This window comes from Etheostoma cragini, chromosome 9 (assembly GCF_013103735.1).
Source record: "Etheostoma cragini isolate CJK2018 chromosome 9, CSU_Ecrag_1.0, whole genome shotgun sequence".
Taxonomy (NCBI): Eukaryota; Metazoa; Chordata; class Actinopteri; order Perciformes; family Percidae; genus Etheostoma; species Etheostoma cragini.
The window spans coordinates 5,933,137-5,950,695 of record NC_048415.1 but is presented as its reverse complement, the minus strand read 5'-3'; the positions used below and the strand labels follow the sequence as shown (position 1 = coordinate 5,950,695).

Here is a 17,559-nt window from a genome sequence, read left to right as displayed (position 1 = left end):
ATATATGCACATATATATGCATACATATATATACACACACACACACACACACACACACATATATATATCTATAAAATGTTCACGACTAAACAAGCATTGTCTATCAACAATATATATATATATGGTATTATCTATCAACAATTTAATATAAACATCTCAGCAAGTATGCTTGTTTAGGTCTGTGTGAGTGTGGCTTGATCACATTTAATAAACAGTAGCCTAGCAACATCGGCAAACAGCCTCATAGAATGAGGACCATTAAGAAAATGATGTAAACTTTTCACACTGAGGATAAAAGCAGCATTGAGCCTGCAATTACATCCATATTGATTTATATGTTCAATATTAGTGCAGCCTAGGATCATTTCTACAGTACTGTATAGGGACCTATACTGTTTTATTTATTTAAGTCTTCAAACAGCTGATTTTGGGCCAACCCCTTCATTAAAATGCCAGTTAAATTCCTCCATGTTTTAAAAATTAAAGCCTTGGGTTCATATTTTTAGAATTATAGCATACACTGCTGAAATAACCCCATTTTACCACTGACTTTGTTTTGATTTTGTTTCACTGATTTACTAGCCTGCAAGTACTACCCCAGGTTTAAGTTGATTGATGAGCATTTGATACATGATACAGATTGTGACAGATGTACTGTAAACCTTTAAAGAATTACAAATGCCAGAGTTGGGTCCTACAGAGATTTGCAAACCTTGAAGTGATACTGAGCTCTAATTTGAATTATGATAGGATATGAGACTTCAAGCTTATTTGCCAAGACCTTTCCTTCCTGAATCTACGTGAATGCATTTATATGAGCCTATAAATGTAGGTTTGCGCCTAAGAACTGACATCAGTGTGTTTTCTTAATTACACAATGTGTTTTGAATTGGTTTTTATAGCTCTTAGCTTCATAAAACACCATGAAGTATTGTGTACATTCTCCATAGTTTGACTCTGAGGTGACATTTTCCATTCAAGTATATGTTAACACTTTTCAGGTACTGCATCATTAGCTCAATTAAAGCAATATGATTCACTAAAAGTGTTATTGTGACTGAATGACCAAATAGCACTTGGCATTTCATCATGTGAAAAACTGAAATTACTCCTTGATGTTTCCCTGTACTCTTTTCTTGGCACTTGTTTTGTAAATACAAAAGGGCAACTGGGAATTATGTAATCTGAACTTCCTTCACTCCTTATCCATGAACAGGAAGTTTTCTTTCAGTGCAAAATTAGAAATACAAGTCAGACCATTCTTCTTATCAAGATAAATCCCCATGGGAAGTAAGGGAGAGACTAAGTGTCTTTTCATCTGCACCAACAGACTGACTTACTGCTATGTTGTGAAAAGATCCTATTCACCACCCCAGAAGTTCATGTTCGTGTGTTCTTGGTACCAGTTAGGGGTCAACACCTCTAGGTGTAGACAAAAATAAGTGGCGTGGCTTCTATATCACTTCTTCCCGAACAAACTCATTCAATCAACAGCTCCATCTGCTCTGACCTCTGAAAAGACCATAAAGAAAAGAGCTCTGACATCTGTACGTAGTTGTTGAGTGCTAAACAAACCTGGCAACCAAGTGATTCTTAATTTGATAATGAAAGGAAAAAAAAACAGTGATAGGAGGATTCAATCTGATAAAAAATGGAAAGAACAATAATGGATGCTCAAGTGATTTTTCCTAGTGTCATTTGCCAGAGATGCATCATTAAGTACTGTCTTATCAAAGATAACAGAAAACACAGAAATCCATAATAAGGAATTCAAATTAGATACAGATGGGAAAAAGGAAGCACAGCAACAAGGCCATTCAGGCTGCCGTACTGTGTTGAACTCTTGAAGTCGTGACCCACCTCTGAACTTGTGAGCCAGCCGTCTTTTCTCTTTTGTTACAGTCTCTTAGAGCAAATCCAAAAGCAATTTGCATACAGTCTGCAGTACGAAACATCTTCCCATAACAATAACAGTAAACAGGACCGATAGAATCAGTCTGGGTTTGTGACCCACACTGTGACCCTGTTTGCAGGCTGCATGCCTAAATCCTTCCAGTTAGCCTGAATCTGTTGTTTCACTGATGTTTTGGGATATTTTGTTGAGTATTTCCTTTCGATGTGTATGCCATGTGTGAACGTGGATTGTTGAGCTGGAATGTGGCTATCAAGGTCATGCCACAGAGCATGGGAGTTAGTCAGTAAGTAGTTGAAAAGGAAAATATGATGAAATACAAAATCATTGACATCAGCAAAGCTTGAAAAGACACACAGACCGGGGTACTTAGCATTGCCTTTTAGTTAAAGGATAAAGCTGGCGATCAATATTTTGCTTACCGTCAACAAATACAATGAAAAGACCTAAACCAACAAGGCATCTCTCCATACGCTCTGCCTTTCTAGTTTTGTCTGCATCACTCAGTGCCAAGTACCTATTAAATGGGTCCAACACGCATACTTTAATCTTAAATAAATTTGTAAATTTCCTAAAATAATGGACATGGAAGTTTTTAGCAAATTTTACTCAAGTAATTTCATTTTGTGTTAGCAAGACAGTGTACAAGTTCAACAATGAAGGACCCCAGGTTAACATGTTGGGTCAGTGATTTGTTTAAAGTGCCCATATTATGCTCATTTTCAGGTTCATAATTTTATTTATATGAGCTTGTACCCGGATAAGTTTACATGGTTTCATTGTCAAAAAAATATATATTTATAGATACTCCTTTCACCCTGTGTGTTTAGGTCTTTGTTTTAGCTACAGAGTGAGACATCTTAATTCTTTACCATCTTTGTTGGGAGTCGCACATGCGCTGTAGCTAGGAAAAGATCAATGACACACAAAGGGAGGAAGTCTGGGTCCGAAATGAGAGGGAAAGGTGAATACAAAATAAAACAGGAAGTGCACAACACGACTAGACATGAGTGACTAAACTCAACAAACTTGACGAGACATAACACTTTTATATAATGGACAGAAAGCATGGGGTGGAGGAAGGAAGAATCTTCACGTTACGTTTATGTGCGCCATTTAAACTCACCTTAAAAGCATCTGCCAGAATCTCTGCTCCTCTCTGATTGGTCCGTTTGGAAAGGCCCACAAAGAACTCACGACCTACAGGAAGAACGAGACGCCACTGAAGTTTAGGCGAATATCAAGTCAATTAAGCTTAATTGAATTTAATTCAATCTGAACTGCACTTTGCCACAGATCAACAGATAGATACACAATAGATAGTAACTAAAAACTATCAAAGGCTATAAGCTTCTTAACAGTTTTAAAATCTGTTAAATCTACAGTCATGAAGTCTAAAAATGTTGAACAACAGCAATACAGTGAGTCTGTGGATCTACTGTATGTGAACACTGCAGTCACCACAGTGTGTACTTTATGCATGCCTGTGAGAAAGGCCAACTGTGTTCAGAACGGTGAGGCACAAGCAGCCAGAGCGCTGGATGCCTGGCGAGGCTGCAGCAGCACACTGAGCGTCGGGATGGGATAATAACCTAGCCTGCTGAGGCTTTACAAAACGAGCCGTTAGCCGGGGTCTTGCCAACAGGAAATGTTTCTAGCTCTGCCATGTGAAATGGATTTCAGTTGGAAGGAACGAGCGCATAGGGCCTGTGTCTAGAAACCCAATTAAGTGTACTATGCTTATTTTTCCCAGTGGCCTGGGCAGTATAGAGGACACTGACCCCCATTTTAATACACCGCACAACTGTGTCCACAATTATCTGCACTCACCAAATTTTATTAATTGATGCCAGAGGAATAAATGTTCCATGGTGAGAGCGTGGAGTCCTGCTGCTTCAAATTGACCATACAGTATGATGCACAGCGTTTTTGCTAGAGACTATTTTTTGAGGGAAGTTCTGCTTAGTGTGCTGAGGCACTAGGTCATTGAGGTCGTACAGAGGAATGTTTGTGTGGAGGATCCCGAAACACAGAAACAAACTTACAGACACACGACCCTCTGTCCACTTAGTAAACTGGCTATGAGCTGAGACTACGCAAACTCTGCTATCTCACTGCTCTCTAAGGTTTTCTGTTCACGATTACATCCTCTCATTCGTAGTTAAAATCAACAAACATGCATATTTTTTGAAGGTAATGGATTACAGTCAAACCTAAGTTCACCTGTGGTTAGTCAGTTGTCAGACTTCTCCCTGTTACCATGTTTTGAATCCAGAGTGACATTTGTAAAGTGTATCAAGTTAGAAATAACACATTTGTATTGTAATGAGATACAAAAGTAATTAATGAGACAGATGCAAACACAACACAAAGCATCCTGTTGGCCGATTTCATCAGACTCCTGGAAGCAAACAGAATTATGCTGCTGCTGTACAATATATTTAGCAATTTCTGTTTTTTGTTTATGGCCTTTAATGGAAATATATTAAGTGAAATGCACGTCATTACTGACCTGAGTCATTGAAGCAAAAAGGAGAAAAAAAATATTTAATTTGTTCATGAGAACTAGTGATATATTAGAAAGGTTTATGCCAAAAATTGTACTAATCTCTGTGCTGATTAATTTAAATGCATGCCATGCAGGAAATCAATCTAAAAGCATCCAAGCTTATAATATTCCATTTCTGTTAGCAGTGTGGAACGCAATGTTCATTTGCCATGATCATGTGGCCCCATGGCCTTTCACTTGTATCACTTCCCTGACAAACTTTACAGTTTACAAGTTTACAACCTCTATGCAAATCAGGCACATCATCAGTATGTTGTTTAATCCATCCATTTGTTAAATATTAAATAAGGTTTGTTTTTCTTTTGTTGTTGATTCTGATTCAGATACAGTATCTGAGCTATAAAGCTTTTGTGATTTTGTGTGTTTTTTGTTGTGTAAGTATACTCGTGGTAGCTTTTACTGTCAAAATGATGTTCTACAACACGTCTATGTTAAATTATGTTGACCAATTTTACAAAATTTTAGGTGTGCATGTATCCACTTTTGCACTTAGTACAAAACAGACACAGACAACATAGCGCCAACTCTTAAGCCATATATGAAAGCCAACAGCCAACACCACTTTAGGGAGAGTGACAGCTAACTTTTTTCTAAAATGTTCTAATGTGGATGGCTTGAGTCTATAGTTTACTGATGAAGAAGTTTAAAGCAACACTAGATAACTTTTCCCGCTTCGCATCCCCTACAAGTTGGAAGCGGAATCGTCCCATTGTGTCTCATTGGAAATGCAGATCCATTACCCGATCTGGTAAACTTGCATTGTGCGATTATATTTGGTAGAGAGCCGCAAAGCAAATACAGAAGTGCAGAGTTGATGAGCTCCTGAAACAATATTGGAAACATTAATTTAAGTGAAAAAAAATTCTCAAGAGTTCCTTTAGGTGTTCCACTAAATTCATTGATTGAGGAGACATAGTTTACCTGTAAAAAGCACATCTCCTCCATCCAGTGTGGCGTTCTCGTCAGTCATTTCCACAATGTTCAGATTCAAATCCTTCAGAGCTCCTTTCATTGCCTCCGTCTGGAAAAACCACAGGGACACAAACAAGAAATACACATAAAACATCTGTTGATATTAAACACAAGACTGATCTGTGATGAGGTATAGTAAGCTACACCACCAAACGGCCCAAACCATCAGCATTTCCAATGTTCAAGAATAATATGATATGGTCCAGTTCTAATCAGACATCTATAAACAAAATTATGAAAATTCGTTTGAAGATTTTCACTGGATATCTGGAAGGCACAGTGTTTAGCAGTACCCAGATTTCTGAGATTGAGCGCAATGAAACCAAACCTTTATCCCTACAACAAGTTGCGATGACATCAATTTAATGAGCCGTGAAATGATGTCATTTTGGAGGAAGTACGTTAAAACTTTAACAAGGCAGTGACTGCGAAAAAAAGGTATGATAAAGAACACAAACTCTAAAAAAAGCTTCTTCCTGTCTTTATGTTCTGGGTCATTTGTCTTTCATATATTTATAAGAAGGAAGTAAGAGAAAGGCTGGCACCCGAAGAGCATTGACATATTATGAAATGCATTCCTTGGATGGAAAGTGAGGGGGCAAACCACATTACACCTGCATGTCCTGTCTGCTGCACTCGAAACCAAAGGAAAGAGCGGGTCTTTTTTTGGCTGAACATCGGCTAGTCTGCTCTCCTGTCTGACCACCCAGTGTGCTTTTACTGTCCTGTTTTTGGGGCTCCTGCAGGAGTAGTTTCCAAGGCCAGTCACGTTAGAGCATCAGTGTTTCCACAAGCCCTATCTCACTATGACCTCAACCTGCTCACTGTGCTTTTTGGCAAACACAATGCTTCTGCTTCTCCTCATTTTGTGGAAGGCTGAACCATGAGGTCATCCAGGTAGAGTGCCATGCATTTCCCAGATAAGACAATTTCAGTAAGGCCTGCATGGACACACATGATTACACAACCATCATTTCCTTATGTGAAAAATACATAGTGGTATTAAACGCTCGTGCCAGTTTAAAAGGCACACCTAGCTGCAGTCTAATACAACAGTCTTGCAATAAATCCTAACTTCAACTGTATGGTCATTTTGGGGTTTGTGGAGCTGTTAAATTGTATTCTGATACTGACAGGTGTTTCTACCATTTTTCCCACCCCATATATGTCAATGAGGGTAGGCTAAATAACACCTCTCTGCACAATGTAATACAGTTCAACAGTACCACAAACTACCTCCCACAAAAAAAACATTCAGTTGATTCAACACCTCTCTACACCTAAAAAAAAACATTAGAACCATTAAGGTTTTTAATGAAGGTCTGTTGTATTAGACTGCAATAGTTTTAGCTTAGTGTGCCTATAAACTAGCAACTAAGTGTTTATTCAATAATGACAGCTGTTTGTTTGCATGGATACTTCTCTAAATGACCTTATGACTCAATGGCTCACAACCAGAATGGCACTTCCAAGCTACTTACTTTTCAGAAAACAGACTATGGAATCCCACAGAATCATCAAACGTTTCCCCTCCACATGTCATCCTCCCTGCAGGAATTCTGCTTATCTTTCTACTTCAGTTAACCAGGAAGAACACGTCGTCCTTCCAAGTAACTGGGTACAAACATTCATTAGCGGTTTCTTAAAAGCTTTGACATCAATAGCGTGCAGCTTACGGATAAGTATAAGTAGCAGTTAATCTCTCTAATTTTTCATTCATGCAAAGCAATGACAAACCAAGGAACTCTTTATGATTTAGTCAGGTTTGTAGGTATGTTGACCAATAAAAAGATCAAGTCAGGATCTGAGTACCCTAAAAATCAAGATGATTAACAGAGAACACGCGTGTTCTTCCTGCCAGATCACTGATTGGTCTGATTCACTGATTTATTGTGAGGAAACCTCAGTCAGTTCAAACCTTCAATGTATTGACAACAACCTTGTCTGTATGTCTGTGCCAATCAGAGGCCAAATTTGCACAATTAAGCTGAAGAAAAGGGACTATTTAATACCCTGTCCAGATTATATTGAGTATAATAAAAACAGCTTTACTGACAAGGCCACACACATTATACACACTGTTCTGTGTCTTCACCATCATTATCAGCCACTGATTTTTTTCTTGCTTCTTTTGCCTGTAGCACACTGGAGCCTCCATTATCCTAGTGGTCGTCTGCCCAGGAATCTGCAGGACTGTAAGATGCAGCTCTTTACCTCAGCTTTCTGGCATTTCCTCTGACATCATTGGAGGTGATGTGTCCCAAAGGGTGTTTAGGGCCCCTCCTCCCAATGTGAAATGCATAGGCCACTATACACAGACAACAGTTTGATATCTTTTCGGTCCGTGTGTGTGGTAGAGAACATCAATAGGGATGTCTTTCCACACTGACAAAAGTAAAGTAATTGCTTTTGATTTCGGATGAGTGTTTTTGTATACACAGAAAGTAAGATGTGGACAAAGCACAAATACTTTGGTTGAAAAAGAACAAGAACAAACTACATTTTAAAAACAGCATGCATTAGAACCCTTCATGGTCACACAACATTTAAGTGAGGTTCCACCCCGCTGAAAAGGTTAGTGCACACTGAAGAACAGTGAGTGTAGTGATGTAATGGGCTTGTGTATAAAGTTTTTGAATTGTCAGGCATACACTAACTAAACAAACATAAATTACAGTCTCACTTACTATAATTAAACAAAGGTTGTTGCCCAAATCCTGCAAGAGAAACTAGACACTAACATTCTCACCAAGCAGACCTTGTGTAATATCAATGTCTATTCCGACATCAGTTTCCATATGACTTAAAATTTGCCTTTTTACATTAGCACCAATAATGAATATCTCAAACTGCTCTTTTTTAAGTTGTGGGGGAAGTCAGTTACCATCAACAGTAAAGTGGAAGCATTTAAAGGAAAAGTTCAACATTTTGGTAAAAAATGCTTTCTCGTTAAGAATACCAGGAGATGATTGATACTAATTTCCTGTCTGTATAATAAGCAAAGCTGGTGGTTTCCCTGTTCTAGTCTTTGTGCCAAGCTAAGCTGACCACTGCTGGCTGTAGGTTCATGGTTACCATACAGACATGTGAGTGGCATCGATATTCTCACCCACTCCAGGCGAGAAAATTAATAAGAATTAGTTCCCAAAGTGACAAATAATACCCTCAACAGGTGCAGACAATTCAAGTTTCTTTTGTTAGAATACACCATCTTTAGTAGCTTTGTCTTTCCTTGCTGGTCCTTTTTCTCTTCTTCTCCTCAAACACTGTATTTCTTACTTTCTTTGTCTCTCAAATTCCCCTTATTCTCTTTTAAAAACCTGTGTCAGGGTCAAGAATGCTCCTACAGTGGCTTTTCATGCTAAGTGGACTATTATCTCTCACTGTGAGGGACATCCAATACCCCAACCGGCCTAGGTGCCAACTCTCTTTGCCAGCAACTCCTTCTCCTCTCCCTCCAACCCTCTATTCTCAACTCTCCTCCTTGTCTCCCCTGAGGAGATTGGCCATGCGACATGCTGTTAGCCAGCACCCTGCTTTGAATGAAAAAGGCCTTTGAAAAATTCATTAGGGGCAGAAGGCTCTGAGATTCAGTCGGTCTGCCTGCCACATTCCTGCCGTTCCAGCACAGGACAGGGGAGACGGAGCAGAGAGAACAACCTTTTATTTGGGGCTTTTTATGGACCCCTTCTCCATTCTCTCGCCCCTGGTACCCGTTGATATCGCATTCTGCTAAGAAGGACAATCAGTCTGATAGAGCGGGGTGCATTTGGAAAGGGAATAGAGTACACAACAATAGCATTCCTGAAGGTCATCCTAGCCTCCCTACACCAGGCAACTGAGTCCCACGCTCCAACATAATGGGGACACAGCATTCCTCTGAGTCTCACACGCAAAGAGGTCAACCTCTTTAAATGACACTTATCAGCTGAAGTTTGTGAATTTATAAAGTGCATGAAATCAATGACATATAATGCCAGACAGTTTGGTTGGTAAAGACAACAAAAAAGACATTAAGCAGTGATCTGCACACAATTGCTAAAACTAATAAGCATTTGTATACATATATTAATGTTTTATTGGGGGCTGGGTGGCACAAGAAAAGAATTCCTCTGAAGGGGTGCCATGGCCTAAAAAGGTTTGGGAACCACTGGCCTAATTTCACATCCAGGAGACATGGAATAACATTAGCATACATCAGTAGTTGTGTTTTTGGCCAAATGGCAATTACAAGTTCAACAATTTATCTTTTAGCTCTGTTTTGGTCCCCACCAACTCTTAAGAGATACTTTGTCATCCATTTAGTAGCTAACTATGACTGCTGTTTGGTATTGAGCAGTGTACAGTGGGTTCATGAGAGCTTTTTTTGTTGAAAAAGCTACCTGCTGCGGCTGGAAACTGGGTTGATGAGAGTTAACCAAAACAGTAAAGTTGCAGGCTATAAAATCCAAAACAACGAGCTGAAAGACAATACAAATATCCATAGAGCTGTGATGAACTGCAGAGCTCAGCGATAAGTCACGTCATCACTAAACTAAGTAATATGATCCATTGTTGTAATAAAAATTACAGGAGCTTTGAGGCTTCTTTAGGAATCTGAAAGGACTTTAAAAGCAATCAGTCAAAAGCTCCAGTCTATTGATTCAAAGAGTTGTGTGTAAAAACCAAGACAAACAATGACTTGCTTGCATTGACATACAGTAAGGGCACAAGTTTGAATAGTGAGTCTTGTGCGTCATAGCAGAGGGTTTGGCTGGAAACATGATGATCATAACAGATGGAGGCCTAATGCAGAGGAAAGTTCAAAGACCAGCGGAATACAGAACGAGAATGATGGCTGCATTTAAGGCCAATTGACAAAGTGGATTTTTAAATAAATGCACACACCTCATTAGCTATGCAGCAACCAGGTCGATAAGGTTATCTTAGCCTTTCAGGTATCAAGTCTCTGACGTCATGGAGGAACTAAAGAGATGATTTCCTTTGTTTGCTGAGAGAAGTAAGTACGATTAAATGGCTTAATTATAGATTAGTCAAAAATTTGCCAGGGGCAGTTATTTCACTCAGTGCTTCTTTAGAAAAGAGCGCCTGAAGGCTTGAATAAATGGCAGCCATGAGGGAGAAAATCTACAGAATGTAATGGGGTTCTTACAAGGCTATTATTACATCCATACACCTCTTACACTCCATTGCATAGCCCTACGTGCACACTAAACACAGAGGATGCTCACAGAACAAATCTTAAAGTGTGAAGTCCTCTTATCGGAAATCAGTATTTAATGATTTCTTTCCAGTCAGGAAGGAAGAAACCAGGAAGAACAGTAATCACAGGGTACACATGGCATTCATTCATGAGTCACAAAGGTGGGCAAATACATGGAAAAAAGAGCCCGATCTGATGCTGTCATGGTGGTCAAATGTTAAATTCCTAAGGAAACTCACTACAAGGGTTTGCACTGTCACAGCCTGTAAGAAAAGTATGAAATGACAAAAAGGCATTTAAGGGCAGCCAAGAGAAAACAAACCCTCCACGGCCCGTCGGTGTGTTATCCAAACAAATACTTGGTGTATGTTGGAACATACCTGTGGTAAACCAAGCCATGACATCTTTGGCCCCCCCATCAGCTTTAGGATTACATAAATGTTGAGAAGTAGGTCAATCTGAAGGCGTGCACAGTTAACAGTAGCATAACTGAAGACCCACGCAGCACATCGACCACAACGATATGGCAGGCTGCCTGGATAAAAAAGGGCAGTTTCAGCCAAACTGACTGCAGCGTCAGACTGCTTTTACTTGGGGCTCCTAGGATATCAGGGCACAGAGGAAGAAAATGCCACACTATAGTCCTAGTTGGACACATTTAAGGCATCTGAATGGTGAGAGATAGCAGGGAGGCAAGGACTACACAAATCATTTGAAAAGTGCCTGAGGAACAAAGTGCAGGGCATTATGGCTCTGGTTGTTAAATTGGGTATCTTCAGCTTTGTAAGAGCATACTGTATAGTGTGTGTTTGTGCGTGTGTGTGGTAGAGAGGGAGAGAAAGAGACAGACAGAGAGAGAGAGAGAGAGAGAGAGAGAGAGAGAGAGAGAGAGAGAGAGAGAGAGAGAGAGAGAGAGAGGAGGTAATTGCGCTTCAGAGAGCTGAGAAAGGCTGCTGTACCCTTTGTGTAATTACTCATAAAAGTGTGGATGACTGGCTGTGTAGTCATGTAACAGAAATTAAAGCCTCCGTAATTAATTTTCTTTTAGCCAAAAGGGATGTTTATTAGCTACTTTTATTATTTTTAGATGGAAAACCAAAATTGAGAGAGAATACCCCACTTCCATCTCATCAGTGTCTCAATTAAGGGTCCTAAATTTAGATTTAGGACTTGTTACATAAATATAGAATCTAAATTAATTTCAAAGCTGAGATAATCATAAAACTATGTACACATCCTTGCAGATTTGATGTGTGTGACTAATTAGCCGTGTAACTACAGAGGTTTTTAGGCATAATTCCAGATTAAGGAGTACCTCTTTGAATGAGACTTGTAGAATCACTCTTAGATAACACTCTTAACCTCTGAGATCATCTGTTATCAGGGAAAAGGAACCCTACATATGTCTAAGCAGGACAGAAAATACATTAGGACTTAGAATTAATGTCAATTATGCAGTAATATGTATTTAAAGAGGAGGAGAATAAAAAAAGGAAATATTAAGAAACTTTTGTACTTTTTTTTACATGAAACCAATACTGTAGGAGTGACTTCAGTAACACTGTGTACTGTAAGTCTCCCATAGAGACAACTAAGCAGAGCTGATTCCTGCAAAAACAAAAAGAAATATGAGTCTGTCCAAGAGCAAATAAAGTGCTCTCTCCAATCAGCAGGGCTGTAAAGAATGTGCCTGCTGCCCACCTCTCACTGTGACGGCTCCACAAATACAGGAGAGCTGCAGGCTAGGAACAGTTGGAAAGCGAAAGGATGGGGGCTGTTGGTTAGGAATGAAGGTGAGCCTCCACCAAGGGGGAAACAGAGGTAGCTTCAGTTAATACATCTCCACTCGACACAGACTCCTCCGTGTTTATTGGGTTTGACCCCCATGGACTGGACCTCTATACCCAAACAAGAGGTAAAAGCCAATAAACTCATCTACCTTATGGATACTTTACAGTTCACCCTTCCCTGGCTGCATTGGTCTGATAAAAAAACATCTTATCAAACAGCAAAACTATATTAAAATGTAGATACCACATTAGAATCACAACCAAGAATTCAAGCAGAATTGCTGTTTTTGTTAGGAAAGAGTTTTTGGCAAACTCCTCAAGCACTGCTGCAATGCAGGCTGATTGGACGTCAGCAATCACCTTCCAGGTCACTCTGCTCTATACCACCGAAAAGCAACACTAATAAAATATTTTTACAACCAAGATTTCCTGTTCTGTACAACATCAGTTGGAAAATAGGGGAAATATGTGAATATGTGATTTCTCGATGGTTAAAGGTCGTCCCACTCACCTCCATTTTAAGGAGGGCAATAAAGTTCCGGATAAACCGAGGGTAACACTTTACTTGGCCATATATCTAATTATATTATCCAATTCAATAATTACTAATGGTCAAATCAGTAAAAAGTCAATTTACAACATTATAGCCAGCCATGTTTACAACATAAAGAGAAAGAAAAAAAAAACTGTGTAGCCTTTCTTCTTCTCTTTTTTTTCGTAGAGGGAAACCTGAGTGGGAAACCCTACTCGCCACCACCTTTGGCCTACCTGGGCTGACAGACACAGGACCACCCACAGCCCTAGTAAAGGCTGGTGAGACTAGGAGTTCAAGGTGAGCACATTGTGTATCACTCCATGTTTTAAGTATAAAGTCCACAGAAGACTCAATAGCACAGTAATGTTCAAAGTATTTTAAAGAACAATACCGGAGGTTTCATATGTTTTAGTCCATTTGCTAGAAATCTGTCCACTTTAGATAAAAAATAAGCGCTTTGCAACTAATGACGTGCAGAAATTTGGAATATATTTGCCAAACATTCAAGCCATCCATTGTTTTTTTATAATTTCTGAATCATATGAAAATCTAATATCGGAAACTTACTTGCACCGTGTAATTCATCATACTAACCACAAGTCTGCCTTTGTGTTTTTTCAAAGAATCAATTTATGCCTTTTCCCCTTTTATCAGTCCCTTCAGGATTTTGTGATGTTGCAATTGCACCAATTCATGCCAATTCAACCATCCCTTTGAATTTGGAACGACTCACAATTTTGACCAATCACGTGAGAGCCACTGACCAAGCGGGAGTGAGAACAGCTCAAATTAATGTCCTTGTTTCTTAAATGAAGATGAGACGTGTTTGACTTGAACATATCACATTTACCAACAAAACATTGAGTGAAAGACATTTCAGACCTGCCAAACTGTAGACATTTTAACATCAATGAACACTGTAACAATTTTTCACTCTAAAGTTGCTAAAAGCTGTTGCTGTTTCAATCCTGTGGGCTCTGCAGCGGGCGGTGCTGCTCCTCAGTTCTCCCTGCAACAGACCGACAGACAGACAGACAGGCCGACACACACACACACACACACACACACACACACAAAGTGGATGCAGGATAAACCGGAGATGGATGTACACAAGGACCTAAATTGACCAACGCTCATCACTGTAAGTGCAATGATAAGTTAAAGTCGAATAAGTACTTTATCAAACCGTATGAATGTGTGTCCCAGGATAGGAAATTAACTAACAATGTAAAGATTAACAAGCCGGTGAGAGATATGTTCTTATTTGATTTATTCAATTCATATATTATACATTTTTGTCTTAAATCAACCAGCCATTTTCATATTATATCAAAATTTGCAGCACCCTGAGCCTTTTTAGTAAGGTTACAAGAAAATCTCAGCCCAAGTAATTTTATTCTGCAACTTTCACTGTTTCCTGCAACTTCACTGCAACAAACATACAAACGACAACGTTTATTGCAATTGTTCTACAAAAGCTCCGCAAGAAAGGCCGCAAAATGCTGGAGGGACTTCCTCCTGTTGTCCTTGGGGAAAATTTGACTCCTTTTATAAAATGTCTATATCTGAAATATGGGTTTCTTTTTAACCAAATTACCACAAAAAATGGATTGGATTCCATTGAACGCTCTTTGCAAACACAATTGATCACTTTCATTCCTCACTAAACTCATCTGCTCAGTCCTCTGATCCTAACTATTGGTCAACATAATTCATAATCTCTGCTTTTTAACTCAAATATTAGGTATAAGTCTAAATAAATGAAGGTTATTGACCTTAAATTCCAAAAAGTAGTGTAAAAGTGGTGTTAGTAAAAACCTTTTTAAAAAACTCTGAAAAGGGGACAACAATGTCAATTCTTAGTCCACTTTTGACCCGGGAGGACAACACAAGGGTTAATGCAGCTAAAACTTGCAAACACAGTGGTACGGCCCATTAAGGAGATGGGAACAAAGTGTGGACAGCCTGAAATCTAAAAGCTGTTGTTGAACAATTCAATCAGACTGTACTGAATGTACTAAATGACATTCAGAAACAGGATGAACTGATGTAGGATGGTAATATGCTTCAGCAGACATCTGACAGGGAGGTTTTGTGGAAGTACATATGGTTTAAAATCGACAAAAGGAACAAAAAAGTTAAATGGAAAGTGGAATGCCTGACAACTGTCACCAGAAGTCATTTCCCATAACCTGTCAGGCTTTCCGAGCGCTGTGGTTAACCAACTCTTCTTACACTTACAGAATCAAAACTTGGCCTGCGTGTCACGTGTACCATAGATGATTCAATTGAGACGATTCCAGTAGGAATCCCCATTGTGTTTGTTTTTGTTTCACGGGTGGAGGCCTCTGGAAAGCCAAAGTAAAAATACCCAGAGCTCCCACATATTTAAGCTGTTTCAACATTTGTGAGGCCCAAGGTGTGTCACAGAACGGAATGTCCAACCAAACACACTCTGCAAAGGATTTGTGGACCTATGTGGCCCAGAGCCTGACCTACCATGGTTTGTTTCCAAGGGAGGACAAAAGATCTGTTTGGTTCTTTGAGTGCAGTGCAAAGCAGGGAGTATAGAGCTAGGAAAAGGGTTGAGAAAGGAGGCGGAGAATCACATAGTCACATTAAGATGAAGTTCTTGTTGAAGGCTTTCCCCACTCTCTCTCTTTCTTCCATCCTACGCAGGAGTTCTCTTAGTGTATAACGCTGGGTTGCTCAGGGAAGGAGGAACCCCCGGCTAAGAGGTCAGGAAAGCCACAGAAAGAAGGTGGGAGGATAAGGGGAGTTAGACTCAGAGAGTTTTGACCTCACTGGATATGAGGAGCGTGACTAACAAGGGCTCTTCCCTCAAACATTCATCCCATTGTGTGCACTGACTGTTAGTTTTTGCTCAAGCTGTTGACATGATAAATATCTGCTAAATAAAAATAACAAATGAAGTTGGCTGGGGGCTTATACAACCAAAATGTATGACCACCTTTTGAAGCCACAGATACTGTCTAGATAGAACAATACTTATATAATTTCCCATCTGCATTCTTTTCATTGTTGAGGTGTTCCAGCGATTCTCTTTGCTCTGTCCAGAATGCTAAAAACAGCATGGAAACACGTTCTGCAGAAAGAAAACACCACCATACCACACCGTTACACCCACGATTTCCAAAGAATGCAATGGACGTGTGCCCAAAAGGGAAAAAAAGCAGAATTTGCAAAGCAAAGTACAGACTAACTGCCCGTTTAGAGGGATTTCCCAAAGCAGTCATGTGAAGTTTGATGTATGGGAGGGGCTGGCATGAAAAAATGAGGAAAAAGACTGTTTTAATCTCGAAAGGGAAAAAGAACAAGATGGGCCAAAAGGTTTCCCATAAATGTTAATGAAGGGCTTTCCCAGAAATATTTTCTTTCCTCTTTTCAGCATTAAACAAGAAGTCAGGTGCTAATGTTGACCAGCAGGGCTGGATCCAGGGATCTGCCTTTCATGTATAATAGAGGAAAAAACGTGTGGAATTAACCATACTTCAGGGATTTAGCAGTAAGAGAGTTAACTTTGCATGATGATGTGTTAGAAGAATAGAACAGGCCTCACGCACAGAGAAGCACACAAATGTGAGAAAAAGCCAAAATGACAAAAACAGTTTTTACTTTTAGAAATAGCATTATTTGCACACTGGTAAACCTCTGTAATGCATCCAGAAATCTAAACTGGGGATACATCGTAACTGTTACTGTGAATATTTAGAAGGTTAAAATGATGGCTTATAGTTGTTTGTTGCACACTGGCCGACATATTCTGGATTACTGCACGATTGCTCAGGACTGTTGGTGTCTTTATTCTACAGGGTCTTTGCTGGCTTTCTGATACAACTGTGTTAACGATTTTTACAGTTGCCTGTCTAAAGCTAGCAAAATCAACTTTACTTGTAGTCAATAATTGTTGAGTCACTTCTGAGTCCGAATTTGTCAGAATCAATACCTTTATAAGTTACTCTGGGAGAAATTACGCACAACAGAAGTGCAAGCAGATCCATCCACCCTAAACTTCCCTTTCCCGAGCCACATTAACCAGCTCCAACCATCCCTCCACCTAGTCCTGGGTCTTCCCAGGGGCCTCCTCCCAGCTGGACGTGCCGGGAACACCTCCCTAGGCAGGCGGCAAGGGGGTTTCCTTACTAAATGCCCAAACCACCTTAACTGGCTCCTTTCGACGCAAAGGAGCAGCGGCGCTACTCCGAGATCTTCACTGATGACTGAGCTTCTCACCCTATCTCTAAGGGAGACGCCAGCCAACCTCCTGAGGAAACCTATTTCGGCCGATGCACCCTTTACCTTGTTCTTTTGGTCATGAACCAGCTTTCAGGATCATATGTGAGAGTAGGAATGAAAATTGACCAGTAGATTGCGAGCTTTAGCTTCTGGCTCAGCTCTCTTATGTCACTATTGGTTATAAAGTGAATGTAATACCGCTGATTCTCCAATCAATCTTCCGTTCCATTGTCCCCTCACTTGCCAACAAGTCCCCGAGGTAATTGAACTTCTTCCCTTGAGGTGAGGACTCATTCCCTCCATTGGTTTCCTGCTAAGAAC

The 17,559-nt window shown here is 39.8% G+C and overlaps 1 protein-coding gene across 2 annotated transcripts in view; it reads right to left on the bottom strand.

Annotated features, from left to right (window-relative positions):
- ddah1 (dimethylarginine dimethylaminohydrolase 1) overlaps positions 1-17,559 on the bottom strand; it is a 70,068-nt gene that overhangs the window by 10,400 nt on the left and 42,109 nt on the right. For both annotated transcript variants that reach the window (XM_034882497.1, XM_034882496.1), the window contains 2 exons: positions 5,403-5,502; positions 3,039-3,112 (listed from right to left, as the gene is read on the bottom strand). In XM_034882497.1, coding sequence (XP_034738388.1) covers positions 3,039-3,112; positions 5,403-5,493 — 165 coding nt within the window. In that variant the 5' untranslated portion in view covers positions 5,494-5,502. The remainder of the gene's footprint in view (positions 1-3,038; positions 3,113-5,402; positions 5,503-17,559) is intronic.